The 24470-nt window shown below is 41.2% G+C and overlaps 1 protein-coding gene across 1 annotated transcript; it reads left to right on the top strand.

Annotated features, from left to right (window-relative positions):
* Positions 1-10232: 10232 nt before the first annotated feature.
* Positions 10233-20867, top strand: RARRES1 (retinoic acid receptor responder 1). Its single transcript, XM_089485313.1, has 6 exons — positions 10233-10445; positions 17039-17101; positions 17369-17543; positions 18083-18219; positions 20578-20640; positions 20733-20867. The coding sequence occupies exons 1-6, from the start codon at positions 10233-10235 to the stop codon at positions 20865-20867; spliced, it is 786 nt and encodes a 261-aa protein (XP_089341439.1).
* Positions 20868-24470: the final 3603 nt, after the last annotated feature.

Below are 24470 nucleotides of genomic sequence, written 5' to 3'. Positions count from 1 at the left end.
GGTGACATCATTAAGATGCCACTTGACCTATACTGCTGCTTTACATTAAGGAATAATCATTAAAAATAATAGCAATTAAACTGACTTCACTTTGTAACGATGATCTGCATCGTCTGGATTTAATTCTACCTCCTTCTCCCCAGTATAAAAATTAGTCCCTTTTACAAGCCTGACATGCATTACATGGTTAAAATCTACCCTTGATAAAAAAAAAAAAAAGGATTTTATTTATTAAAAAAAGACAAATTCAGTGTATTTTATGCTAGAAGAAAGTTTTATTAAACACATTTTTTATGATATATAATATTTATATTTTTAGTCTATGGCAGCTCTTGGCTGTATAGTAAATCGTGGCCAGCTTGTCTGGTGCCTCCGGAAGTTTATGACGAAAGCTCAGCAGCGAAAGGGTAATGATGTGACAGCTGGTCTGTTCCTTGTTTGACAGGACTGGCACAGGCTGGTCACCATGACACTCGGCAGTAATAAAAGCCGAGTCTTACAGGTGTCCTTCCCATTCGTTAGCTAGCGATGGCACAAACAAACGAAACTGTTATTACAGTTAAAATCAACTATTTAAACCATCATGTGTAAGTTTTCAGGATATGTAAATCCAAATGTGTATATGATATGCTTATATATTACGCTTCTGCCCTACTAAAAAACACTGCTAGCCATCTCATAAGTAACTAGAGACACTTTAATGCCTCTAGATTGTAAGCTCCTTTGAGCAGGACAAATGTGAGTCAAATTGTAATGTTATATTATATTTAATTGTGCAGCGCTACAGAATATGATGGCGCTATATAAAACAATAAATAATAAAAATGCATATGATAGCCGAGATATCTTAAGATATTCCCCCTTGTAAATGCATAGGGAAGATTCTGCAGAATCCTTCCATTCCATGCCTCGTTCCATACATTAGATGAGCTCAGCAAAACCCATATCTTCTGGCATGCGATGTATTTACTGCCAGGCAGCTGCAGCGCATGTAGCTTTTATTGTAATGAAATTTGCTATCAAATGACTGTAGTTTCCTATAAGAGTCATGGCCCAGCCGGCAGATCCGGTGATAATCCCTGCGCTAAGCGAATTTCGAATGATGTAGAGCTTTTCACACACAGTTAGATTGAGGCTTAAAATGTATTTGTGCAACTAAATCAAATGCCTCACAAGAGGTGATCTGCTCCGTTTATTGTATGAGTCCCTAGGAGATGGAGCGCTCCACGCTACGTGATCGCAATAGTGAAAGCTCACACTGACCACAGTCTTTCATAAACTACCGTATTTGCTCGATTATAAGACGACCCTGAATATAAGACGACCCTAAAGGAAAAAAGTTTTACCAGTAAATGTTAATTCATGTAAACTATTTTTTTTAATAAAAGCTATGATTGAGAAAAATATTTTTTTTGTTTTTATTTCTTGTATTTTCCAGCCTGTCCCCCAGTTACGCACATCTGCCCCCAGGCTTGCCACACCAATATGGCACTGTGGCCCATGATATGCCTTTTAACCCTCTATATGCCACTGTGCCCCATGGTATGCCTTTTGACCCCCTATATGCCACTCTGCCTCCAGAAATGCCTTATACCCCTATATCCCATTCTGGCATTTAGGGGGTTAAAATGCATATTATGGGGCAGAGTGGCATATAGGGAGGTATAAGGCATTTCAGGAGGCAGAGTGGCATTAAGGGAGTTAAAAGGCATTGTATAGAGCACTCTGCCTCCAGAAATGCCTTATACCCCTATATGCCACTCTGGCATTTAGGGGGTTAAAAGGCATATTATGGGGCAGAGTGGCATATAGGGAGGTATAAGGCATTTCAGGAGGCAGAGTGCTCTATTAAATGCCCCCTTAACGCCACTCCAGAAATGCCCTATGCCCCCATTTAACTAACACACACACACGCACTCTCTCCCCCCCCTCCCCTCCCCTCCCCTCCCCTCCCCTCCCCTCCCCTCTCCTCTCCTCTCCTCTCCTCTCCTCTCTTCTCTCTCCCCTCTCTCCCCTCTCAGCCCTCTCTTACCGGTGCTTCCAGCCGGGGCAGCGGGTTGACGTCGCCTTCTGCTGCAGCCGGAAGGAGGTGGAGTTGGCAGCGGGGGTTTGTATGCGTCCGTCGCGTATACTTTCCCCGGCTGTCAGAGATCAGAGATCTCTGACAGTCGGGGAAGGTCTACGCGACGGACGCAGACAACCCCCGCTGCTAGCCACACCTCCTTCCGGCTGCAGCGGACGTTGTCTACGCGGATCGCGTAGACGTCAACCCGCTGCCCCGGCAATACAGCAGGAAGCACCGGTAAGTGTGTGTATGATGGGGGGGGGGGTGAGACAGGAGGATCCAGGTCCCCTGCAGCGGTGCGGGGGATCTGGATCTTAGTCTCCTAATCAGACCCTATTTGAGGTCTGATTAGAAGACGACCCCGATTAGAAGACGAGGGGTGTTTTTCAGAGCATTTGCTCTGAAAAAAACCTCGTCTTATAATCGAGCAAATACGGTATATTAAAAGGAAGCGATGGCTGTACTCCTCGGAGTGAAACATCAGATAATGCATTTATTTCATGGCTCTGACCAGAGCAGTCATCTCTATAAATAGTTTGTGTGTGCGCTGATACCAGGACCAGCGCTGGGAACATCTGCTCTTTCACAAATAGCCACCGCATCTTTGAAAAATGTCATGTTTGTTTTAGAAAGGAGATCTAATCATTCCAATAAAGAAGACTCCCACAACACTGGGAAAAAAAAAAAAAAAAGATATTGTTTTCACTTTTATTTTTTTATTTAAAAGTTAGAATGCGGTCGTGGAGGGAGATTTTTGTATCTGTTCTAGTGTCAGATTAAGAATTAGTTTTAAAAGTATTGTGCAATTTTTTGTTTTTAGCAGTTCTAGTTTTTGCATAATGTTTTAGAGGCTAGCATATGCCTTTTGCATGTGTCCTAGCTCAGTTATATTGGCCTCATCTACTTGTCTCCTTATCATATTACTGCCTGGGGTAAACAATGGAATGGCTCAGTCTTAATCACACGGCCTGACTATGTGACTAATGAAAGTATTTGGAAGAATAGACCTCTAATTACGCTAATGCATCGCCATAAAAAATAAGCTCAGTGTGGCTTCTGGACAGGGAGAGTCACCCAAAATATCACATGACTGACAACAATGGCTGCCTCCAGGTCTGCACATAAAGGAAGTTTATTGGACCAAAATGAGCTAAAACTAGATTTTTGTCAATGGCGACCGACGTTACTATAAACAGCGCTGTATTTTATGCTCGGGGGGGGGAAGTATTGGACTTCCCCTTTAAAGACATTAGTGGCGTTTGCATATTTGTGGTAAAGCTCACATCTTTTCATGTGAGGGCAAGCTGAAACCATAAGAAAAGCAATGTTATGGTGGCCACCTGGCTAATGTTTACCTCTACACAGGTAAAACTAAAGCCAGAGGCCAATTCTAAACTACAAAGAGTGGAATAGCCAAAGGGGGTAAACCGGCACACATAATCCATAAGAAATTGTATTCCAGATTGTCTTTGGTTTTAAAACCCCTTTTTTAAATCCACTAGGTTACCATGGAAATCATTGTTTGCGAAAGAGCCGGCAGCACATGTTTTCATGCCCAGCCCAATTCCCAAAATAATTTCTCTTGTGACCAAGGACATATTCTTCTGTTACGAGGTCTCTTTGGCCTAGTCTAGCTAAACTTTCTAGCTGTCCTTTTACTATGGAGCGATGTGTGGATACATTGTGTTTGTATTTACTGTCGGGCGACAGACGAGAGCATTATGTATCAAAATGAAGCCAGGCATTGCTGAAAGTGTACCTGGGATCTTTCTAAATACGCTGATCCTAAAATCCTGTAAATGTCTTTATCCGTCATGAATAAACAAATATGAAGTTTCAGCGTAGCAGTTTATTCATTTTGGAGACCAAATGTCCTCTCTCTTAATCCTCCACTGTGAACTGTATTGTTATATGTGGGAATTATCATTGCCGCGTCATTGTCGCACATTCACAAGTCCGTGTAGAATATGGCTAAAGACAGAGCAGGGGTCACGGAGAGAGCTTCAGATGCCCCAGGCATGATTGAAAGCCATTACTTTTTAAATCAACCTTAATAGCTAAAAATCACAGTAGCACACACCATTCTTTCCCCTTACAATCCCAAAGAAATGATGGTAAAGGGAGAAGAAAAAATCACTTTTACAGCAAAAATAAGTTTTGCGGTAAAAATGAAGGCGCTCCAGGGATGATATGGTTACTCACGTACCGCACAGGCTAAATGGCTTATTTTAATAATATTTGCAGTTCATCAGGATTTCAAAAATTGCCTCCCTCTACCGTTGGCTAAATTTAACCCCATGATCAAAGGGATCATAGGATTAAAAATTAGTATCGGCCATTTTTAAAAAGGGAATGTGACTTTTTATAGCTATATGATCGCTGTGGTAACATTGGCTACCACAGTGATCATTTAGCTAGAATACTTAAACTTTTTTTTTTTTTTTTAAAGTTAAACTACTTTATGTTTAAATAATTTAATTTGGGGGTCTCTAGGCAAGTTTGATCTTTTTTTATCTGCCTTTAGAGACCCCCAAATCAGTTTTTTTTACATTTTTATTTTTTTTTACTTAATATTTTTTATAATTTTTTTACAATCTATATACCGTTGGAAAGGTATATTCCAGGCATATACAGGCATCTAAGCAGCATGCCCCCATACCTCTTTAACTGACAATTGTCATTTGTTAATAAAGTTGCGCGAGACGTCACCGGGCAGATCGGGTGGCCCCGGTGATGCCCTTCAGTGTGAGGGGCAGATCGCCGGGGTAGGTGGTGATGGAGTTCCACAGACCTCCATCAAGGTAAGATAGTGCTAGTGACGACATGGTGCCGTCGTTAGCACCTGACTGGGACTGCTAGCGACGGCACCATGCTGTCGTTAGCAGTCAAGGACTGTCCTGGGTGGTTACAAATTCGGCGGGGGGGTAAGACTGTGAGGTGCTGCTTATCCCTAAGGTTTGGTCAAAACAATCTAAAATGTATAAAAGGCATAAACATTCAGATTCCCAGGTTACTGCTAGAATAACAATGACCAATAAGTAAACAAAGTAAAGCAAGAATTCAGCACATACCCAGCAAATACCCTGAAAAAACACCTAGGTAAGGCATGAACTCAGCTCCTTAGTAGGCAATATAGCCAAGAAAAATTAGATAGGACTTGCCAAACTTGGGGTATTTGACGTAGTGGTGGGCTAAGCAATATATGGCATGTGGTGTGATGGAATCCCCAATATTTATGCCTTAGATAGGTTTTTTGAATGATATTCACTGGATATGCACTCAATTCTTGCTTTGTTTTGTATAGGAAATTGGTTGTCAGCTAATCCTGAGTACAATGCCACCCATATGGGCCAACTTTAATACGCCAACACAGATATTGCAACATCCTTATGGCGTAAATAGTGTATCAAGTTCAGGCCCAGATAAAGAGGCAAGAAATAACGTCACCCACATTAATTTCAATGTCAATATTTAAGTTGAAACAAATATCGCAATTACAGTGCAATTTGTAACACTTGAAATGCCGCGACCTTTATAGAGAACCACCATTAAGTATTGATTTAGCAATAATGTATGGAGTGTGGAATGTGAAGAACAGCCAAATAGATGGGAAACAACTAAAAGGATGTTTGCTTGCGTGGGTTTTGATCCCAGCATCTGTTTGTAGGACATGGGGCAACATCATTTAATTGTACGTGAACAGCCTGGCCAGAAACATCCGAGCAACTGGAATCATTTCCTCCCCTCCTTCTTCTTCCTTAGTCACGTGGAAAGCCCACAAAAAGAGTTCTAGTGGATGTATTGCGACATACTGTTTATTTTTTCTAAAAACATTGAGAATAATGAGAATTCTGGGTAATTTCGAGAACTTGCTCTACTAAACATAAGAAGTAAATTTGGCCACTTACACTCATTAAAATGCAGCAGAGCGCTCTTACTCGGCGTTCTCTCCATGGACACTGTAAGAAGATGGAATTGGCTTTTTCAGTCTGCAAGCTTTGCGCGTTTCACTTGAAAACAGTGGCACGCTATTCTTGCCACCAAAGGAAGCATGTACTGTTTGGGTGCCAAGGCCTGGAAAAAGTTCAAGGGACCATATAGCATGTTGCAACACTTGGGGGGGGGTCATGCACTCTGCTCACCCACCAATAACATGGATCAAGTAGAACGTTCCAAACGTATTTCATACACGCTCCTACAAAAGAAGCAAAATGAATGAGGAAAGTATTCACCGTGAAATATGTGCGGCGAGTCTTTGCTGCTTTTATTAAAAAAAAACTTGGATGAATATGACTGAATGTCAGCGACATCCACTCAAGGGTGACTTAAAGTGTAACTTAAAGAAATGTAAATGTAAAGTTACCTGGGATTTTCTGGGCTTCAGCTACCCGGAGCCTTCCCTTGCGGGACACGGCCAGGACTGCACACTGACGTTGGTGGGCGGTCCAACTGACGACAGCGGGAAACACCCCCATTTAAATGGAAAATGGTCTTGCCACGCCCCACTTCCGTGACCCGGAGGATTCGGGTCCTGACCCGGAGAAGCGGTGCTTCACCCGGCTACCGAGTTCCAAGGTATGCTTATTACGGTATGCCCTAAATACCGTATAACTATGGCAAAACTATGAATATTGGTCTGGCTTTCCAGGGAGAAAACGTGACCCGACCTCTGGCACTCAAAGGGTTACATTAAACAGAAATGATTGCGTTCGGTAGCAGCAGCCAATCACATGTATGCTAAACAATATTTTGCATCATGTAGAAATACATTCCAAACGAAAAGAAAATATAAATAAGCACTTATCTGATGCAAAGAAGATGCCCTCCTCCTCCATGGTCCAACATTTCTTGTCACTGATTGGCTGATCAAGCAGTCAATCAGTGATAGGAAAGTGTTCCCATTGAAATCACTGGCAGCGCTTTCCACACATGGACATGGAGGTCTGAACAGATCACGGGGCACGGCGTTCCTTGAGCCTGCGCGGGAGCTGACAGAGGGCGAGTATACCCCCATGTTGCAAAACAGTTACCATGTAAATTTAAAGGGACTGTGTAGCTGTCAGACATCAGGATGGCTGGAATGTCCCTTTAAAACAAACACATGATGTCTCCCTACATGATGATGATGATGATGACCTTCTGTATGTATTATGAAACGCCTTAGATTACTGAGCGGCAAAGTAATGCGTGATTACTGGAACTCGGAGACAAGGAGACTGTGTGGGAGGTTCTGTTCTCTGAATAGGAACTGTCATGGTCATATCTTTTAATTAACACACAGCAGGGGGGAATAATCCAGATGTATTTTGCTTATTGATCTATGTTTCATAAATAAATCATAGTTGTACTTTTTTATTAGGAGTTTTCTTCGGAATTATTCCCCTTCTTGCACCTCGTTTCTTTTTCTTTTGTATTTGCTTTTTTTTTCTCTTCCTGACATTTTTGGCACACATATATTCTTTTCTATTGTCTATGGCCACAGTTTTTAGCATAACTAGATTCATTAAAAGTGAAAGATTCAGCAAAAGCCAGTGTCATCCACGAAAACCTTTGAGGGATGAACGACAAAAGCCAAATTAAAAACTTGAGCTTTCAGATAAAGAGATACCGGGAACAGTTAAGTCAAATGAGTATAGCAAACCTGCCAACTGTCCCGATTTGTCCTGGGAAATTGGCAATTGGGACGGTTAGGAAAATCATGGATCTCCCGCTCATCGGCCCAGAATTAAGGAGCTCAAGGTCTGTTTCTTCAGACATCTGCTTGAGCGCTCCCAGTCGCTGTGGGTCGGTGCTTGTTGCTGAGTGCCGCGATATGACGTCGTATGCCGGAGCGCAGCAGGGAAGCCGCGTGCACAGAGTGGGAGTCTGGAGCAGAGGTCTGAGAAAGCCAAGGGAAAAGGGTAAGATAAGGAGGGGGGGATGTAAGAGATGGAGAAACGAGGTGGGTGAGAAAAAAGAGATGGGGGAAAAAGGGGGACAGAAGGAGAAATGAAATAGATATGTGGATAAGGGGCAGAGAGAGAAATAAAACAAACAGATGGGGAGAAAGGAGGGTGCAGAGAGAGAGAAATGAAACAGATGGGGAGAAAGGAGGGTGCAGAGAGAGAGAGAAATGAAACAGATGGGGAGAAGGGAGGGTGCAGAGAGAGAGAGAAATGAAACAGATGGGGAGAAAGGAGGGTGCAGAGAGAGAGAGAAATGAAACAGATGGGGAGAAGGGAGGGTGCAGAGAGAGAGAGAAATGAAACAGATGGGGAGAAAGGAGGGTGCAGAGAGAGAGAGAAATGAAACAGATGGGGAGAAAGGAGGGTGCAGAGAGAGAGAGAGAGAAATGAAACAGATTAAGAGAAGAAGGGGAAAAGTGAGAAATGAATGAGGTGGGGAGTATGGCGCAGAGAGAGAAACAAGAGATGGGGAGAGTTCTCTGTGGCTCTTATGCTCACGTGCCCAATGTATATATGTGTGTGTAAGGGCACTGTATATATGTGTAAAGGCAATGTATATGTGTAAGGGCACTGTTTAACCCCTTAATGACAAAGCCCATACATGTACAGGCTCAAAATGCATTGTTTTCATTGGGTTTAGGGACCGCTCATTGTCCTTAAGGGGTTAAAAGTGTGTAAGGGGAGTCTATATTTGTATGAAAGGGCAGTGTATAAGTATGTGTAAGGGTAGTGTATATGTGTGTGTGTAAGGGCAGTGTATATGTGTGTGTAAGGGCAGTGTATATGTGTATGGAAGGGCAGTGTATATGTGTGTATAAGGGCGGTGTATATGTGTGTGTGTAAGGGCAGTGTATATGTGTGTGTGTACGGGCAGTGTATATGTGTGTATGTAAGGGCAGTGTATATGTGTGTGTAAGGGGAGCGTATATGTGTGTAAGGGCAGTATATATATGTGTGTGTGTGTGTGTGTAAGGGCAGTGTATATGTGTGTAAGGGCAGTGTATATGTGTGTGTAAGGGCAGTGTATATGTGTGTGTAAGGGCAGTGTATATGTGTGTAAGGGCAGTATATGTGTGTGTAAGGGCAGTGTATATGTGTGTGTAAGGGCAGTGTATGTGTGTGTAAGGGCAGTATATGTGTGTGTATGGGCAGTGTATATGTGTGTGTAAGGGTAGTATATATGTGTGTGTAAGGGCAGCGTATATGTGTGTAAGGGCAGTATATATGTGTGTGTGTAAGGGCAGTATATGTGTGTGTACGGGCAGTGTATATGTGTGTGTAAGGGTAGTATATGTGTGTGTAAGGGTAGTATATGTGTGTAAGGGCAGTATATGTGTGTGTAAGGGCACTGTATGTGTAAGGACAGTGTATATGTATGTATTAGGTCAGTGTATTTGTGCATGTGCAAGGGCAGTGTATGTGTAAGAGCAGTGTATATGTGTATGTGTAAGGTCAGTGTATTTGTGCATGTGCAAGGGCAGTGTATGTGTAAGGGCAGTGTATATGTGTGTGTAAGGGTAGTGTATATGTGCGTAAGGGTAGTATAAATGTGTGTGTAAGGGCAGTGTATGGGTATATGTGTGTATGGGCAGTGTATGTGTAAGGGCAGTGTATATGTATGTGTAAGGGCAGTGTATTGACGGTCTATTCATACTATTGCTGTTTTGGGCCTAAAGGGAATAGAATGATTCCGTGTAACATGCATGTAACCCGGGGGGTTGCCTTTTTGTAATAAATTCCAGAAGAAGCAATGTCTTCCCTTCCACAGCCTAAAGCTCCTGACATGACTGAGGATGATGAGGCTTGTAGTCCACAGCAACCTCACGGCCCCCTGGGAATCTCATTCACTGATCATAGATTGTAAGCTCCTTAGGTCTTACATTTTATCCCATTTTTACTCATGTTTACCTATTGTACAGCACTGCGGAATATGATGGCGCTATATAATAAGTAGCATCGCTATGTGTTGCTGGGGGAGGAAAGGGGTGAGGAGGGGGAGGAAAGGGGTGAGGAGGGGGAGGAAAGGGGTGAGGAGGGGGAGTCGGTATCTCTGACGGCCAAAGGACTTCCCAGCAATGACATCTCCGTGCAGGGGGAGGACCCGGCGGATCAGCCACTATTTCTTAACGAGCAGCGCAAGGTGGATCACCACACCGGAGCAGACACCGGAGGAGAGACCGAGGCCAGCGCTCCTTTACAGGCATTAACCCCGATCACTCGCCATGCTCCTGTGTCTACTGATCCTCCTGCCCCTGGCAGCGCAAGCCTTGCCCTTTGCTATAGTGTCTCCGGGACTCGGGAAAACTCGGGAGATCCCTACTAATTACAGGACAGCCAGGCACCCTGCCGTAGTGGCCGTGCAATATATCAACTACTACACCGGTTCCCCCAACAACCTGCAGTCCCTGCTCCGAGTGAACAAAGCCACCGTGAAGGTGAGTGTCCTTGGATCTGCCCGCGGTCATCATCAGGAGATCTACTGGCAAAGTTCCATACTTAGAACCGTTACCGGGATCAGTAGTTCTGCAGCAGCCCTGTGATAGCACATTAACCCCCGGTGCCTTCTGCGGTTGTGGCCTCTTTAATAGTTAAAATGCTCCAGAGATCTCATTTCCTTTTATAAAGCCAGTTTTTTGTTATTCACTTAACTTTTATTAAGGGTTTCAAGAAAGCAAGAACATTGGGGCAGAGGATAAAGGGGATCGGGAGGAGGATGATGAGGGTACCCACAATTATTAACATTTTCAATGCCAACAGTGAACCATATTGTGGCAGAGGTTACAATCATGACTAATTATTTTTTCTCAAACACTCCAGAATGAGAAGTCTCCAACGCTCTTGTTCTGAATGACAATGCCCTGGGATGCATTAGCATTTCCAATGTGCCTGCGCTTAATCTGCCTTTCTCATGAGACAATGACCTCAACATTACCATAAAATTTTTAAAAAAAGGCAAATCACTACATTAGTAGCCGGTTGCTATAGTAATCACCGCATAGCTGGGTGGTTGCTATAACAATCAATCAATTAATTATCCTCCATTTGGGTCCTACAACATTCTTTACTTTGTAGAGTTCTACTTAGCATCTGCGCTTTAACATATAACATATAATAACATATTAATACCTACCGACTGTTCATTTAGAGGCATGTAATGCCAAGTCAGCATTAAATATGACGTCTTTCATGTGCCTTTAAGTATTTCCTGCCATTATATATTTGGCACATAAAATAATACTGATCCATAATGCCAGGCGGCTTGTTTGATTGCGGTGACATCATTAAGATGCCACTTGACCTATACTGCTGCTTTACATTAAGGAATAATCATTAAAAATAATAGCAATTAAACTGACTTCACTTTGTAACGATGATCTGCATCGTCTGGATTTAATTCTACCTCCTTCTCCCCAGTATAAAAATTAGTCCCTTTTACAAGCCTGACATGCATTACATGGTTAAAATCTACCCTTGATAAAAAAAAAAAAAAGGATTTTATTTATTAAAAAAAGACAAATTCAGTGTATTTTATGCTAGAAGAAAGTTTTATTAAACACATTTTTTATGATATATAATATTTATATTTTTAGTCTATGGCAGCTCTTGGCTGTATAGTAAATCGTGGCCAGCTTGTCTGGTGCCTCCGGAAGTTTATGACGAAAGCTCAGCAGCGAAAGGGTAATGATGTGACAGCTGGTCTGTTCCTTGTTTGACAGGACTGGCACAGGCTGGTCACCATGACACTCGGCAGTAATAAAAGCCGAGTCTTACAGGTGTCCTTCCCATTCGTTAGCTAGCGATGGCACAAACAAACGAAACTGTTATTACAGTTAAAATCAACTATTTAAACCATCATGTGTAAGTTTTCAGGATATGTAAATCCAAATGTGTATATGATATGCTTATATATTACGCTTCTGCCCTACTAAAAAACACTGCTAGCCATCTCATAAGTAACTAGAGACACTTTAATGCCTCTAGATTGTAAGCTCCTTTGAGCAGGACAAATGTGAGTCAAATTGTAATGTTATATTATATTTAATTGTGCAGCGCTACAGAATATGATGGCGCTATATAAAACAATAAATAATAAAAATGCATATGATAGCCGAGATATCTTAAGATATTCCCCCTTGTAAATGCATAGGGAAGATTCTGCAGAATCCTTCCATTCCATGCCTCGTTCCATACATTAGATGAGCTCAGCAAAACCCATATCTTCTGGCATGCGATGTATTTACTGCCAGGCAGCTGCAGCGCATGTAGCTTTTATTGTAATGAAATTTGCTATCAAATGACTGTAGTTTCCTATAAGAGTCATGGCCCAGCCGGCAGATCCGGTGATAATCCCTGCGCTAAGCGAATTTCGAATGATGTAGAGCTTTTCACACACAGTTAGATTGAGGCTTAAAATGTATTTGTGCAACTAAATCAAATGCCTCACAAGAGGTGATCTGCTCCGTTTATTGTATGAGTCCCTAGGAGATGGAGCGCTCCACGCTACGTGATCGCAATAGTGAAAGCTCACACTGACCACAGTCTTTCATAAACTACCGTATTTGCTCGATTATAAGACGACCCTGATTATAAGACGACCCCCCAAAATCTGAATATTAACTTAGGAAAAAAGAAAAAGCCTGAATATAAGACGACCCTAAAGGAAAAAAGTTTTACCAGTAAATGTTAATTCATGTAAACTATTTTTTTTAATAAAAGCTATGATTGAGAAAAATATTTTTTTTGTTTTTATTTCTTGTATTTTCCAGCCTGTCCCCCAGTTACGCACATCTGCCCCCAGGCTTGCCACACCAATATGGCACTGTGGCCCATGATATGCCTTTTAACCCTCTATATGCCACTGTGCCCCATGGTATGCCTTTTGACCCCCTATATGCCACTCTGCCTCCAGAAATGCCTTATACCCCTATATCCCATTCTGGCATTTAGGGGGTTAAAATGCATATTATGGGGCAGAGTGGCATATAGGGAGGTATAAGGCATTTCAGGAGGCAGAGTGGCATTAAGGGAGTTAAAAGGCATTGTATAGAGCACTCTGCCTCCAGAAATGCCTTATACCCCTATATGCCACTCTGGCATTTAGGGGGTTAAAAGGCATATTATGGGGCAGAGTGGCATATAGGGAGGTATAAGGCATTTCAGGAGGCAGAGTGCTCTATTAAATGCCCCCTTAACGCCACTCCAGAAATGCCCTATGCCCCCATTTAACTAACACACACACACGCACTCTCTCCCCCCCCCTCCCCTCCCCTCCCCTCCCCTCCCCTCTCCTCTCCTCTCTTCTCTCTCCCCTCTCTCCCCTCTCAGCCCTCTCTTACCGGTGCTTCCAGCCGGGGCAGCGGGTTGACGTCGCCTTCTGCTGCAGCCGGAAGGAGGTGGAGTTGGCAGCGGGGGTTTGTATGCGTCCGTCGCGTATACTTTCCCCGGCTGTCAGAGATCAGAGATCTCTGACAGTCGGGGAAGGTCTACGCGACGGACGCAGACAACCCCCGCTGCTAGCCACACCTCCTTCCGGCTGCAGCGGACGTTGTCTACGCGGATCGCGTAGACGTCAACCCGCTGCCCCGGCAATACAGCAGGAAGCACCGGTAAGTGTGTATGATGGGGGGGGGGGGTGAGACAGGAGGATCCAGGTCCCCTGCAGCGGTGCGGGGGATCTGGATCTTAGTCTCCTAATCAGACCCTATTTGAGGTCTGATTAGAAGACGACCCCGATTAGAAGACGAGGGGTGTTTTTCAGAGCATTTGCTCTGAAAAAAACCTCGTCTTATAATCGAGCAAATACGGTATATTAAAAGGAAGCGATGGCTGTACTCCTCGGAGTGAAACATCAGATAATGCATTTATTTCATGGCTCTGACCAGAGCAGTCATCTCTATAAATAGTTTGTGTGTGCGCTGATACCAGGACCAGCGCTGGGAACATCTGCTCTTTCACAAATAGCCACCGCATCTTTGAAAAATGTCATGTTTGTTTTAGAAAGGAGATCTAATCATTCCAATAAAGAAGACTCCCACAACACTGGGGAAAAAAAAAAAAAAAGATATTGTTTTCACTTTTATTTTTTTATTTAAAAGTTAGAATGCGGTCGTGGAGGGAGATTTTTGTATCTGTTCTAGTGTCAGATTAAGAATTAGTTTTAAAAGTATTGTGCAATTTTTTGTTTTTAGCAGTTCTAGTTTTTGCATAATGTTTTAGAGGCTAGCATATGCCTTTTGCATGTGTCCTAGCTCAGTTATATTGGCCTCATCTACTTGTCTCCTTATCATATTACTGCCTGGGGTAAACAATGGAATGGCTCAGTCTTAATCACACGGCCTGACTATGTGACTAATGAAAGTATTTGGAAGAATAGACCTCTAATTACGCTAATGCATCGCCATAAAAAATAAGCTCAGTGTGGCTTCTGGACAGGGAGAGTCACCCAAAATATCACATGACTGACAACAATGGCTGCCTCCAGGTCTGCACATAAAGGAAGTTTATTGGACCAAAATGAGCTAAAACTAGATTTTTGTCAATGGCGACCGACGTTACTATAAACAGCGCTGTATTTTATGCTCGGGGGGGGGAAGTATTGGACTTCCCCTTTAAAGACATTAGTGGCGTTTGCATATTTGTGGTAAAGCTCACATCTTTTCATGTGAGGGCAAGCTGAAACCATAAGAAAAGCAATGTTATGGTGGCCACCTGGCTAATGTTTACCTCTACACAGGTAAAACTAAAGCCAGAGGCCAATACTAAACTACAAAGAGTGGAATAGCCAAAGGGGGTAAACCGGCACACATAATCCATAAAAAATTGTATTCCAGATTGTCTTTGGTTTTAAAACCCCTTTTTTAAATCCACTAGGTTACCATGGAAATCATTGTTTGCGAAAGAGCCGGCAGCACATGTTTTCATGCCCAGCCCAATTCCCAAAATAATTTCTCTTGTGACCAAGGACATATTCTTCTGTTACGAGGTCTCTTTGGCCTAGTCTAGCTAAACTTTCTAGCTGTCCTTTTACTATGGAGCGATGTGTGGATACATTGTGTTTGTATTTACTGTCGGGCGACAGACGAGAGCATTATGTATCAAAATGAAGCCAGGCATTGCTGAAAGTGTACCTGGGATCTTTCTAAATACGCTGATCCTAAAATCCTGTAAATGTCTTTATCCGTCATGAATAAACAAATATGAAGTTTCAGCGTAGCAGTTTATTCATTTTGGAGACCAAATGTCCTCTCTCTTAATCCTCCACTGTGAACTGTATTGTTATATGTGGGAATTATCATTGCCGCGTCATTGTCGCACATTCACAAGTCCGTGTAGAATATGGCTAAAGACAGAGCAGGGGTCACGGAGAGAGCTTCAGATGCCCCAGGCATGATTGAAAGCCATTACTTTTTAAATCAACCTTAATAGCTAAAAATCAATAGTTGTATTAGATGTTGCCGTATGGAATATGTTATTCTACAATTCCATTTTATTCCGGAATCATTACGCATGTAGGAGAGAGGGAGCAGGCCGCAAAAAGTAATCCCACCAACACTACATATATATATATATATATATATACTAAAATTTTATATAGTGTGTGTCCATAGCTGTTGTGTTTAACAGGTAAATGTTATGTGTAAATCCTAGATTGATGAAGTACATTATTTTACGCAGTCTGTTCCCGTCGGATTTTAACTCGAATTTCTTGTGTTAGTGAGCGAGCTGAGCGGATCACAGTATTCTGTTGTCGGCCTTTCCGTATTTCGTGGTGTTAGATACACATTCAGCAGGAAACGTAGCGAAACCCTGTTTGGATTGCAGCAGCAAGACGAAAGGTCAGGGGATAAAGTAACGGAAGATCAGGATTTCCATGTCAAGGCTGGATTATTTCTGAAAGAGATTTGTGCAGGGCTTTGGTTTAATAAAGCAGAGAGGAGGGTTAGCTGCTTCTTGATACATTGAGGGCGATTGGCCGATTTTCACTTTTTTCTTGCAGAACATTTTCAAAACCGTAATGTGAAAAAAAATAAATATATATATATATATATATATATATATATATTGTAGGGGACAGCTCACGCATGGGGCGGCAATGACAGTTTCACACAGGTTTCCAACGTAAAAGCGTGTTTATTTAGATGTTGTAATCACAGAGCACCTTGTAAATAAAACAAACTATAAGCCTGTCCGGCTCTAACTAAACAGCAGGATACCTCTCTAGCAGCCTAAGGTCTGACGCAAAGCAAAGTAACCAGTTTTGTATGGGGTAAAGCTTCATACCTGGTGGGCTGCAGCGCTGGCTGTAGCTGCTCCTTCATTCAGTGTCTCCCTCCCTCTGAAAACCTAACAGCCCTTTCTTTTAAGGCCTCCTCCCCAGTAACGAGCTTAGGAAGCCTCACCTGAGAGCACCTGGGTTTGCTACCAGGCCTGGCTGAGGTAACCAGGTGAGACATATATCCCATCAACCACTCTCCCATACACTTTACCACAATATATATATATAGATATATATATATACCTGACAGCTGGTAATGGGCATTACAGCAAATACAATATGATGGCGTTCATGAAAATGTATAATGTGAATGTCCAAATTAGGTTTTAAGTGTATCTAGACCAAAATATTGAAGATGTCCTTTAAAAGCATGCTCTATTGAAAGTGTTATAGAAAATGCAGTTCTGCTTAGGGATTTTTATGCAAGAATGCCTCTTGCCAAATCAGGGGCTTCAATGATGGCATTAAATATTAAATATACATAGTTATTAAATCACTGTGTGAGGAGGAAAAGGAGATCCGATGTATAAGCGTGTCCAAACACGGGATGTGATAATCATAATGTATAAGATTGTAACCTTACCAGTCCCTCTTCCCCTTCTGCACTAATATATTACATTTTTTGTGACTCTGCTTGTGCTCTATAAATAAAATGTAATAACAGTGTATAATCTTATTATGACGTATCATTACATCATCAAATGTTAATGTAATTTATAAATCAAAGAGTAATTTACTTTTTGTTTCTTGCAGTCGGTTCCAGAAATAGGAAACAAATACTATGTTGAATTTACCACCAAAGTGTATAAGGACAACGTGAGTATATCTCTGATGATATTAGATGGTATTAGTTTATACTGAGCATTATTTTGCTTTCTATAAAGCAAGATATGGTGATGCAATTGGATATTTTATCTGCAACAGCTAGCAGATGAGTGTCAGCACTGTGTACAAATGGCCTGAGCTAGAGGGGTCTACAGGAACATGGATAAATAGAATAAACTGGCATGTTGACTGATAGAAATAGATAAAACAGGTGAGAACATTTTAATATTGATGGAGTTTTTCCTTTTTACTTTATAGCAAGATATTAGAGCATGTTCTGCGTCAGTGTTCTTCCACCAGGAAAAGCCACGTCCAGCTATAAACGTTAACTGTTCAGAAAGTGCAAGTCTCAAAAGTCATCGTAAAGATGACTATAACTTCTACAAGCAGATGAAGCAGCGAACCACTCCTCTTATCGCAAAGGACATTCCTGGTAAGATTGGACATGTGTAAGAATAACACTATTAGAACATACAATATGTACTATATTAGAACGTACAATATGTACTATATTAGAGCATACAATATGTACTATATTAGAGCGTACAATATGTAGTATATTAGAACGTACAATATGTAGTATATTAGAGCATACAATATGTACTATAGTAGAACATACAATCTGTACTATAGCTAAAATTGCCCCTTTTTACCCACAGCTATACTAATGCCCATTCGCTTTACAATCTTGTGTGTTTCTACATCTTGAAATTGGATGTGTACATCGCTGAAATTCTATTTCACTTTACAATGGTCAAAATATTTTTATCATTGCATGTGCTTGGACAATGTGTATATTTTTAATTTTTATCGATTTACATTCATTTTCATGATGATGTCCAAAAGGTGTCCATCAGTCCATAAAGAGGTTTTCAAGATATTTATGGGAATTCCAAGACAACTTTAGAAATACTCCTCTTAAGTAGACAGCAAATGTTATAAGCCTAATCATCCTTTTCTATGTCCCATTAGACAGCTTTGGATACGTTGCACCCGACATCATGTCTCTCTTTGATCTGGCTGAACTGGGAAGCAGCTATGTCATGTGGGAGAAAAGCACAGAACAACGAGAATACTTCCTGCAAAAAATCCAGAATGTCAAGCAACTGGTATGAAATGAATAAGTAAAAGAGTATTAATTCCTAAGAAAACAATGGAATAATCTCATGGAAGCCCCTAAATCCAACACCTGCCTGACGGCTCTCACCATGAAGTTAAGGGGGAATGTGGGGTGAAAGGGTTAATGAAAAAAAAAAAGCCCGCGGGCTCGCTGGCCGTTCTCACCGCAGGGCCCAAATCAACTACATCTGAACCCCACACCTGTTTAACCCATGACCCCAAAACTTTATTCACTGCCAACACCAGGTTCTTTTAAAGCTCTTAAAAAATACCTAAGGAGGCTTCGGTAACCCCCTGAACTGCTCAAATTGTATATGGAAATAAAAAAACAAACAATTTGGTTAAAAAAGAGAACTTCCAATTCATAAAAATGCCAGTGTGTTAACTGTAAAAGCTGAGTTCAAAATTAGAGCACAAACCAGAACTGATTTATTTATATTTAATCAGAATATCACAGTACTTCTACAAAAGAGAACATAAAAACAAATAATACAAAACAGTCTTAAGAATTAATTCATAAAAAAAGTGAAATAATTTGTGGGAGCTCTCGATGTTACGGTCCCTCGTACAAATATAAAACAATTGAAATAGTTTCTTTTAGATTGCCATTATAGGTATCTCTTTCTCTGTCTCTAGGGGAAGCACGCTTAGTGTTACACGGGTGTTTAGTTATTTTGAAGTATTAAACCCCATCTTATGTGTATAACGTGGGGAATGTATCTTCACTTCCCTTTCATGACAGCCTTTGTAAGAGTAGGGAAAGGAGAAAAGAGAGAACTTGTGGACAGGATTAATTTCAGAATTCTGGCACTGCTCCAGGCTTTTGCTATTATCTAATTTCATGAGGTAAACAAACTGAAACTAATCTCTAAACTAGTTACCCCGATTAAAAACAAAACCCAAGGAATTGGTAGTTTTAATACTTGTGCTAAGATAATGGGGTAAGAAACAATGGCGTAACTACAGGGCACATCGGTCACACTCTCGAGGGCCTGGGAAACCCCTGCAACCACTTTTTCCTGTCTCCTCGTGTCCAAAATTAATTCAGAAAGGGTCCTTCCGACCTGGACCGGGCCTATTGTGAGTGTTTGCGTGTGAGTGAGCATGCATGTGTAAGTGTTAGTATGTGAGTATGGATGTGTAAGTGGGGTGAGATGGAGTGTGGGTGTTACAATGAATGTGTATGTGTGTGTTAGTGAGTATGAGTACGTGTGTGTAATTTGTGTAAGGGTGTTTACATATGTGTGGCAGAGTGTATGTTAGAGGAGGCAAGGGGCACAGAAGGCACAGACAAGTTGTTTTGGGGCAATAATGGCACAGGTCAGCTGTTTGGGGACAAAGATGGCACAGTCAGGCTGTTTAGGGGTTAGGATGGCACTGATAAGCTGCATAGGGGCAAAGGCACTCACAAGGTGTTTGGGGCAAAAGGTGGCACCGTGGGACATGTTGCCTATGGTTTCTAGTTGCGCCCCTGGTAAGAAAACATGCACTTGACAGACACTCGCTTGTCTGAAAAATATTGTGTTATCGATAAACTAGGACCATTTTAAAAGTGGAAATAATGCAATATCATTTCAATCTGTGGCAGAAAATTTTTAACTGTTTAACCCTTTTGACTTATTGAAGTCTTAATGTAAAGGACATTTTAGCATTGCTCAGTGTGGTATGTGAGCAAAACATCACATGTCTGTCAGCAATGGTGACCTCCAGGTCTCAGGACAAGTGCTGGAACAATATGTAAAAATAGGCGCACACTTTTCCTCCTGCGACTTCTGTTCCTCTCTGCTGTACCAATAACTGTAGGCTTATCCTTCACACAATAACACGCACGCACACACATGCATGGAACTGCCATACAGCAACACACACATGCTCACACGCAAACATTCTAACACCATGCACTAATATACATACACATATACACACTCACGCTAACACTATACACTTCCACATATACACACACTCTGTCCTTTAACTTTCATCCCTCTCAATTCCCCTCTCCCTATCCTTTGGTGGAGCTTGCGGCTGTCCCACACTCTCTGACCCCCTCATCTTGCAGTTTATGTGTGAGCTGGCACCCTATTATCATGGGTTATGCGTGTTACATGACCCCACTGGTTGCTATGGTTACCAAGCGGGCCGGTTACTGCTCACCTGGGTGCCTTAGCACACCCCATGCCTATGGAACGTAATGTGGTTAATGCTCAGTGAAAATAATATGGTACCATGAGTCTTGTCATTTAATATTTATTTCACATTATAGTTTTAACCCTTGTAAAGCCAATCATAAAGTAGTAAGCCAAATATCGTTAACATTGGAAACATCTACTGTGGTTTTTTTTTCCCAGATCAGAAAGGATGATTTAATAGCATTTGATTACGACATCCTTTTGTATGAGACTCCCTCTGAGGTAAAGTCATTAAACTAATTCCATTTTAATTTCTAAGCGTGTTTTAAAGATAGCAATCATTTTTAACACTTAAATCTCTTTGACTTCTATAGCGCATGGTGTCCTGTAGCCTCCATATTGTGTGGATACCCGGCAAGCCGCCCAAAGTGGAATACCATTGTTCACACGACTCTGAAGAAGACGGCTCAGGGAGTGAAGAGTCGGGTTTCCTGGGAAATTTCAAATAAAGTGTTGCATGTGTGTTTTTTGTAAAAACCTGGTTCCAAAGTTGTGAACATTTTCATTTTAATAATGGTCGTGCTATTGCTACTAGATTAGAAAAACTACTATATACATGCACTTTCACTAACAAGAAATGACATGTAATATTTTGATTTATTCCAGTTCAGGATCATCCCTGTGGCATATGTTGGTGCTACGCGCCCACGGTTCTCAAAGGGATAGCCAAGGACCACCAACAGTACAGGATTTAGGATTCACTCCTTAATTCTTCCTTAAGTCTTAGCTATTTGTTGCTCCTTTAGGCTAGTTTGAGGCCTGTGTGCTGATACGGCGCAAGATATGGCACAGCGGCACTTGATGAAAATGATCCAAACATATAAACCTGTTTCACGCTGTACCCAGTAAGAAACACACTTATAGCTGCTATCCTAGCTAACCAGGGGTTAAACAGAACACGTGTAAGTGCTTTGTAGAGTGATCCCAATATTCTGTAGTTAGAATGAATCTCTTTTCTGCCCCAACCCATTGCAACACTGGACATCGGACATTGTACTTCTTTTACTGCGGTTTTATAACACAGATTTAATGTGTGAGTAACTTGCTATCTGGATGAGGATGCTGGGAGTTGTATTTACACAACTGCTTGTTGGCCCCAGGCTTAACATCCTTCAGACTACTATTTAGCGTGTCTGGAAATAAAAGCACAGGTGTGTGGAAGGAGCGTAGTGCACTTTATAGACATGTAACAGCCATATGTATCTTTATTAAAAATATAATCTATTTTTTCACACGTATTTTCAGAAAGATCAACACTTTAAATTGTAACCACTTGTCAAAAAAGTGTAAAAAAGAAGGTATTCATTATTTTAATAAAGACAAAATTTGCATACTAAAATTTTAAAATGTTTTTTTCTTTGTTAAAAATGTAACTTTCTCCTTCGTCCTTCCACACCTTGATGGCAGCGCATGGGGAAAAACATACAATGCACATGACGGGGTATCCAGAGATGTTCACACTTTGCTACTTATTACCGATAGCTAGAAAGGCTGAGCTGGCCCTGTATAATGTATAATTAAAAGGGTGAGGAGATTTTGGAGAAATCTCACTGATTTTAACTATGCGTTGTAAAGAGCCAGCCAAGATATTCCTACAGCAGAAACCTATTGGGAATGGACCTTCATAACGTAAAGTCAAACAAAGGAGTTGAAACATATCTCTTTCCTTCCAATTCTACCTTTATAATTATATATTTTTTTTTATTTATGTAGCGCCTGCAGATTCCATAGCGCTGTTACAACAGAGTAAGAATAGTTTAAAATCACAAACAATAACACACTGGTAGAAAAGGAGAAGAGGGCCTTACTCTTGTGCGCTTACAATCTAGTCAGTGGTTGAGGTACAAGTGAAGATGTAAAGATGGCAGCATGATCTAGGAGTAAGATTCTATGGAAGTTTAGTCCTGTTCTTTGTATGAAAACGTTATTTATGAGAGAAATCTCATAATATGAGTCAAAGGCATGGGTAGTTTACACAGGAGCTCGGGAGGTGGCAGAGAAGGCCTTGGACCGTGGTTTCTCTCTGAGGCTTATGATGATACCCAAGCCTCTTAAACATACATCTATTTGTGACTCGGCTCAAATGGTGGTTCGAGAGCTGAACACTTGGTTAAGGATTTATTTAACTTGTGACAAGGTACGGCTTCCTAAGGGACCAAAGTTTAGGAACTGGAAGAGTTATGGGGGTTTATTCACTATAGTGGGGGAATTTAATGAATCTGACAATTCAATATTCATAAAGGACTAGCACTGTTATGTTAGTGTGCCATTTAAAGTGTCTGCCTTTTATATGTTTTGTAATCACAGAATAGTCCAGGTCATGTAAACGTAAAGCACACATCTAGATTTGCTTCGGCCGCCAGTCAAAATGCGGTGCAGTCCCACTGATTCAGCTCCTTAATAGCAATCTAGCCACGAAACTTTAGATAGGACTCGATAAAACTTGGGCTACTTTGACGTAGCGGCGGAATAAGCAATACACAGCCATATAGTGTGACGGAATCCACAATATTTATGCCTCAGATAGATGTTTCTGAACAGTATGTGCTGGGCATGCGCTCAATTCTTGCTTTGTTTATGTAAATTAATTTAGCTGTATAGCAAAATGTTGCTCAACCACATGAAGCTATAATATAGCGTTTAACAAGGACTGAATCATTAAAATAAAGTGAAACCAGGGAAAAGGCAGGAAAGGATATCTGGGATACACCCAGTCTCGTAACACTGTTGGCAGAATCAGCGCTTGTTAAAATGAAAATTAAAACAAACAGGCATTTTTCTGGGGTTATGTCACAGTCATATAATCCGTGTCCCACCGTCTGAGAGTGTCTGGGTTGAATTGAACAAAAGGAGACGTACATTAGGGTGCGGTGTGGAGAAAGAAGCGCTAACACATTATACCAGATGCAGAGATGTAAAAGCGTTTAATAATCGCTAGCCGTGTGGCATTTGCAATGAACCGTGAACTTTTTCCTGCCATTAAGCGGAACATGCATTTTAATTTGTGATATTATAAATAAAAGCATGTGATTCATGTCTGTAAAAAGGATTTATAGGGCACAAAACAGCTTGTAGAACAAGAACATAAAAATATATAATTTGACGGCACGTGAGAATTATCCCATATAGTCTGCCAATTTATCCTCATGTAAGGACTCAAACCTTAATCGGTCTCAGAATGCCCTGCAGCATATTTTTCTTTTGTCGCAGGGCTTGTGTTTCATTACGTATGGAACTGAACAGAAACTTCTCTGCTTCCCTGGCAATGAGTTTTCAGCATCTGCTTTGGTCACAACAAATAAATACTCCCAGCTAAAAATTACGAATGAGAGAAAAAAAAGCTTCTAAAGTCACAAAAATTTTAAATTCAGCAGAGTAAATGGAACCAATAGCATTAACGGTATGTAAATACAGTTTACATTTTTCATGCAAATTGCCTTAATTTGCCATTGATGCCTTTAAATAAGAAGTTGATTCACAACACACATGCTGAAGCCGAGTAGTCTTTCTGAGAAGATCCAGCCATTTAAAGAAGCTGGCATTTTGTAAACTCGACATGAGATACACATACACAGAAAAAACAAAACAGCCTGTCGTTAAGATAACCAAATAAGTTTCCTACACAGGGTTCTGTTTTTTATTTCACAACGGAAAAACAGCGTTAGGGGACATTACAGCGAGGACCTTAACATGTCTAGCTGACGAGCTTCAACACATCTCATCATCACAAATAAAACATCCATGAAATCAGTTTGCGTACCGCAAAATGTAGAAAAGCTCAGAGTATTGGTTATCACGACATTATATTCTATGAGGCTAATCCAGATTCTTTAACATTCCAAAAAGACAAAGCTCCTTACTTTCAAGAGGTTTTACAAAAACCAGTAATCCCACCCGTTCATGCCTACTTGTGAAGGAAGTCCCAAAGAAACCATACTGAGTAAGCATTTGCAGCCCATTTCTACATTCGGTAAAACAGACACCCTAAATGGAAGAGTATGTTTTTGTTTTGTAGATATTAAAAAGCCAGAGTCCATGTTTTTGTTGCTCCA

Source organism: Sceloporus occidentalis, unplaced genomic scaffold (assembly GCF_023333645.1).
Source record: "Sceloporus occidentalis isolate IW3139 unplaced genomic scaffold, rSceOcc1.0.p SCAF_25, whole genome shotgun sequence".
Classification (NCBI taxonomy): domain Eukaryota; kingdom Metazoa; phylum Chordata; class Lepidosauria; order Squamata; family Phrynosomatidae; genus Sceloporus; species Sceloporus occidentalis.
The sequence above is the reverse complement of the archived record's forward strand: the minus strand, read 5'-3'. Positions and strand labels throughout refer to the sequence as shown.

Bases quoted from the DNA above. Each gene is read 5' to 3' on its own strand.
- RARRES1 (XM_089485313.1), top strand. From the start codon at position 10,233: ATGCTCCTGTGTCTACTGATCCTCCTGCCCCTGGCAGCGCAAGCCTTG. The intron at 10,446-17,038 runs GTGAGTGTCCTT...TGTTTCTTGCAG, and splicing joins TGAACAAAGCCACCGTGAAG to TCGGTTCCAGAAATAGGAAA. The intron at 20,641-20,732 runs GTAAAGTCATTA...TGACTTCTATAG, and splicing joins TGTATGAGACTCCCTCTGAG to CGCATGGTGTCCTGTAGCCT.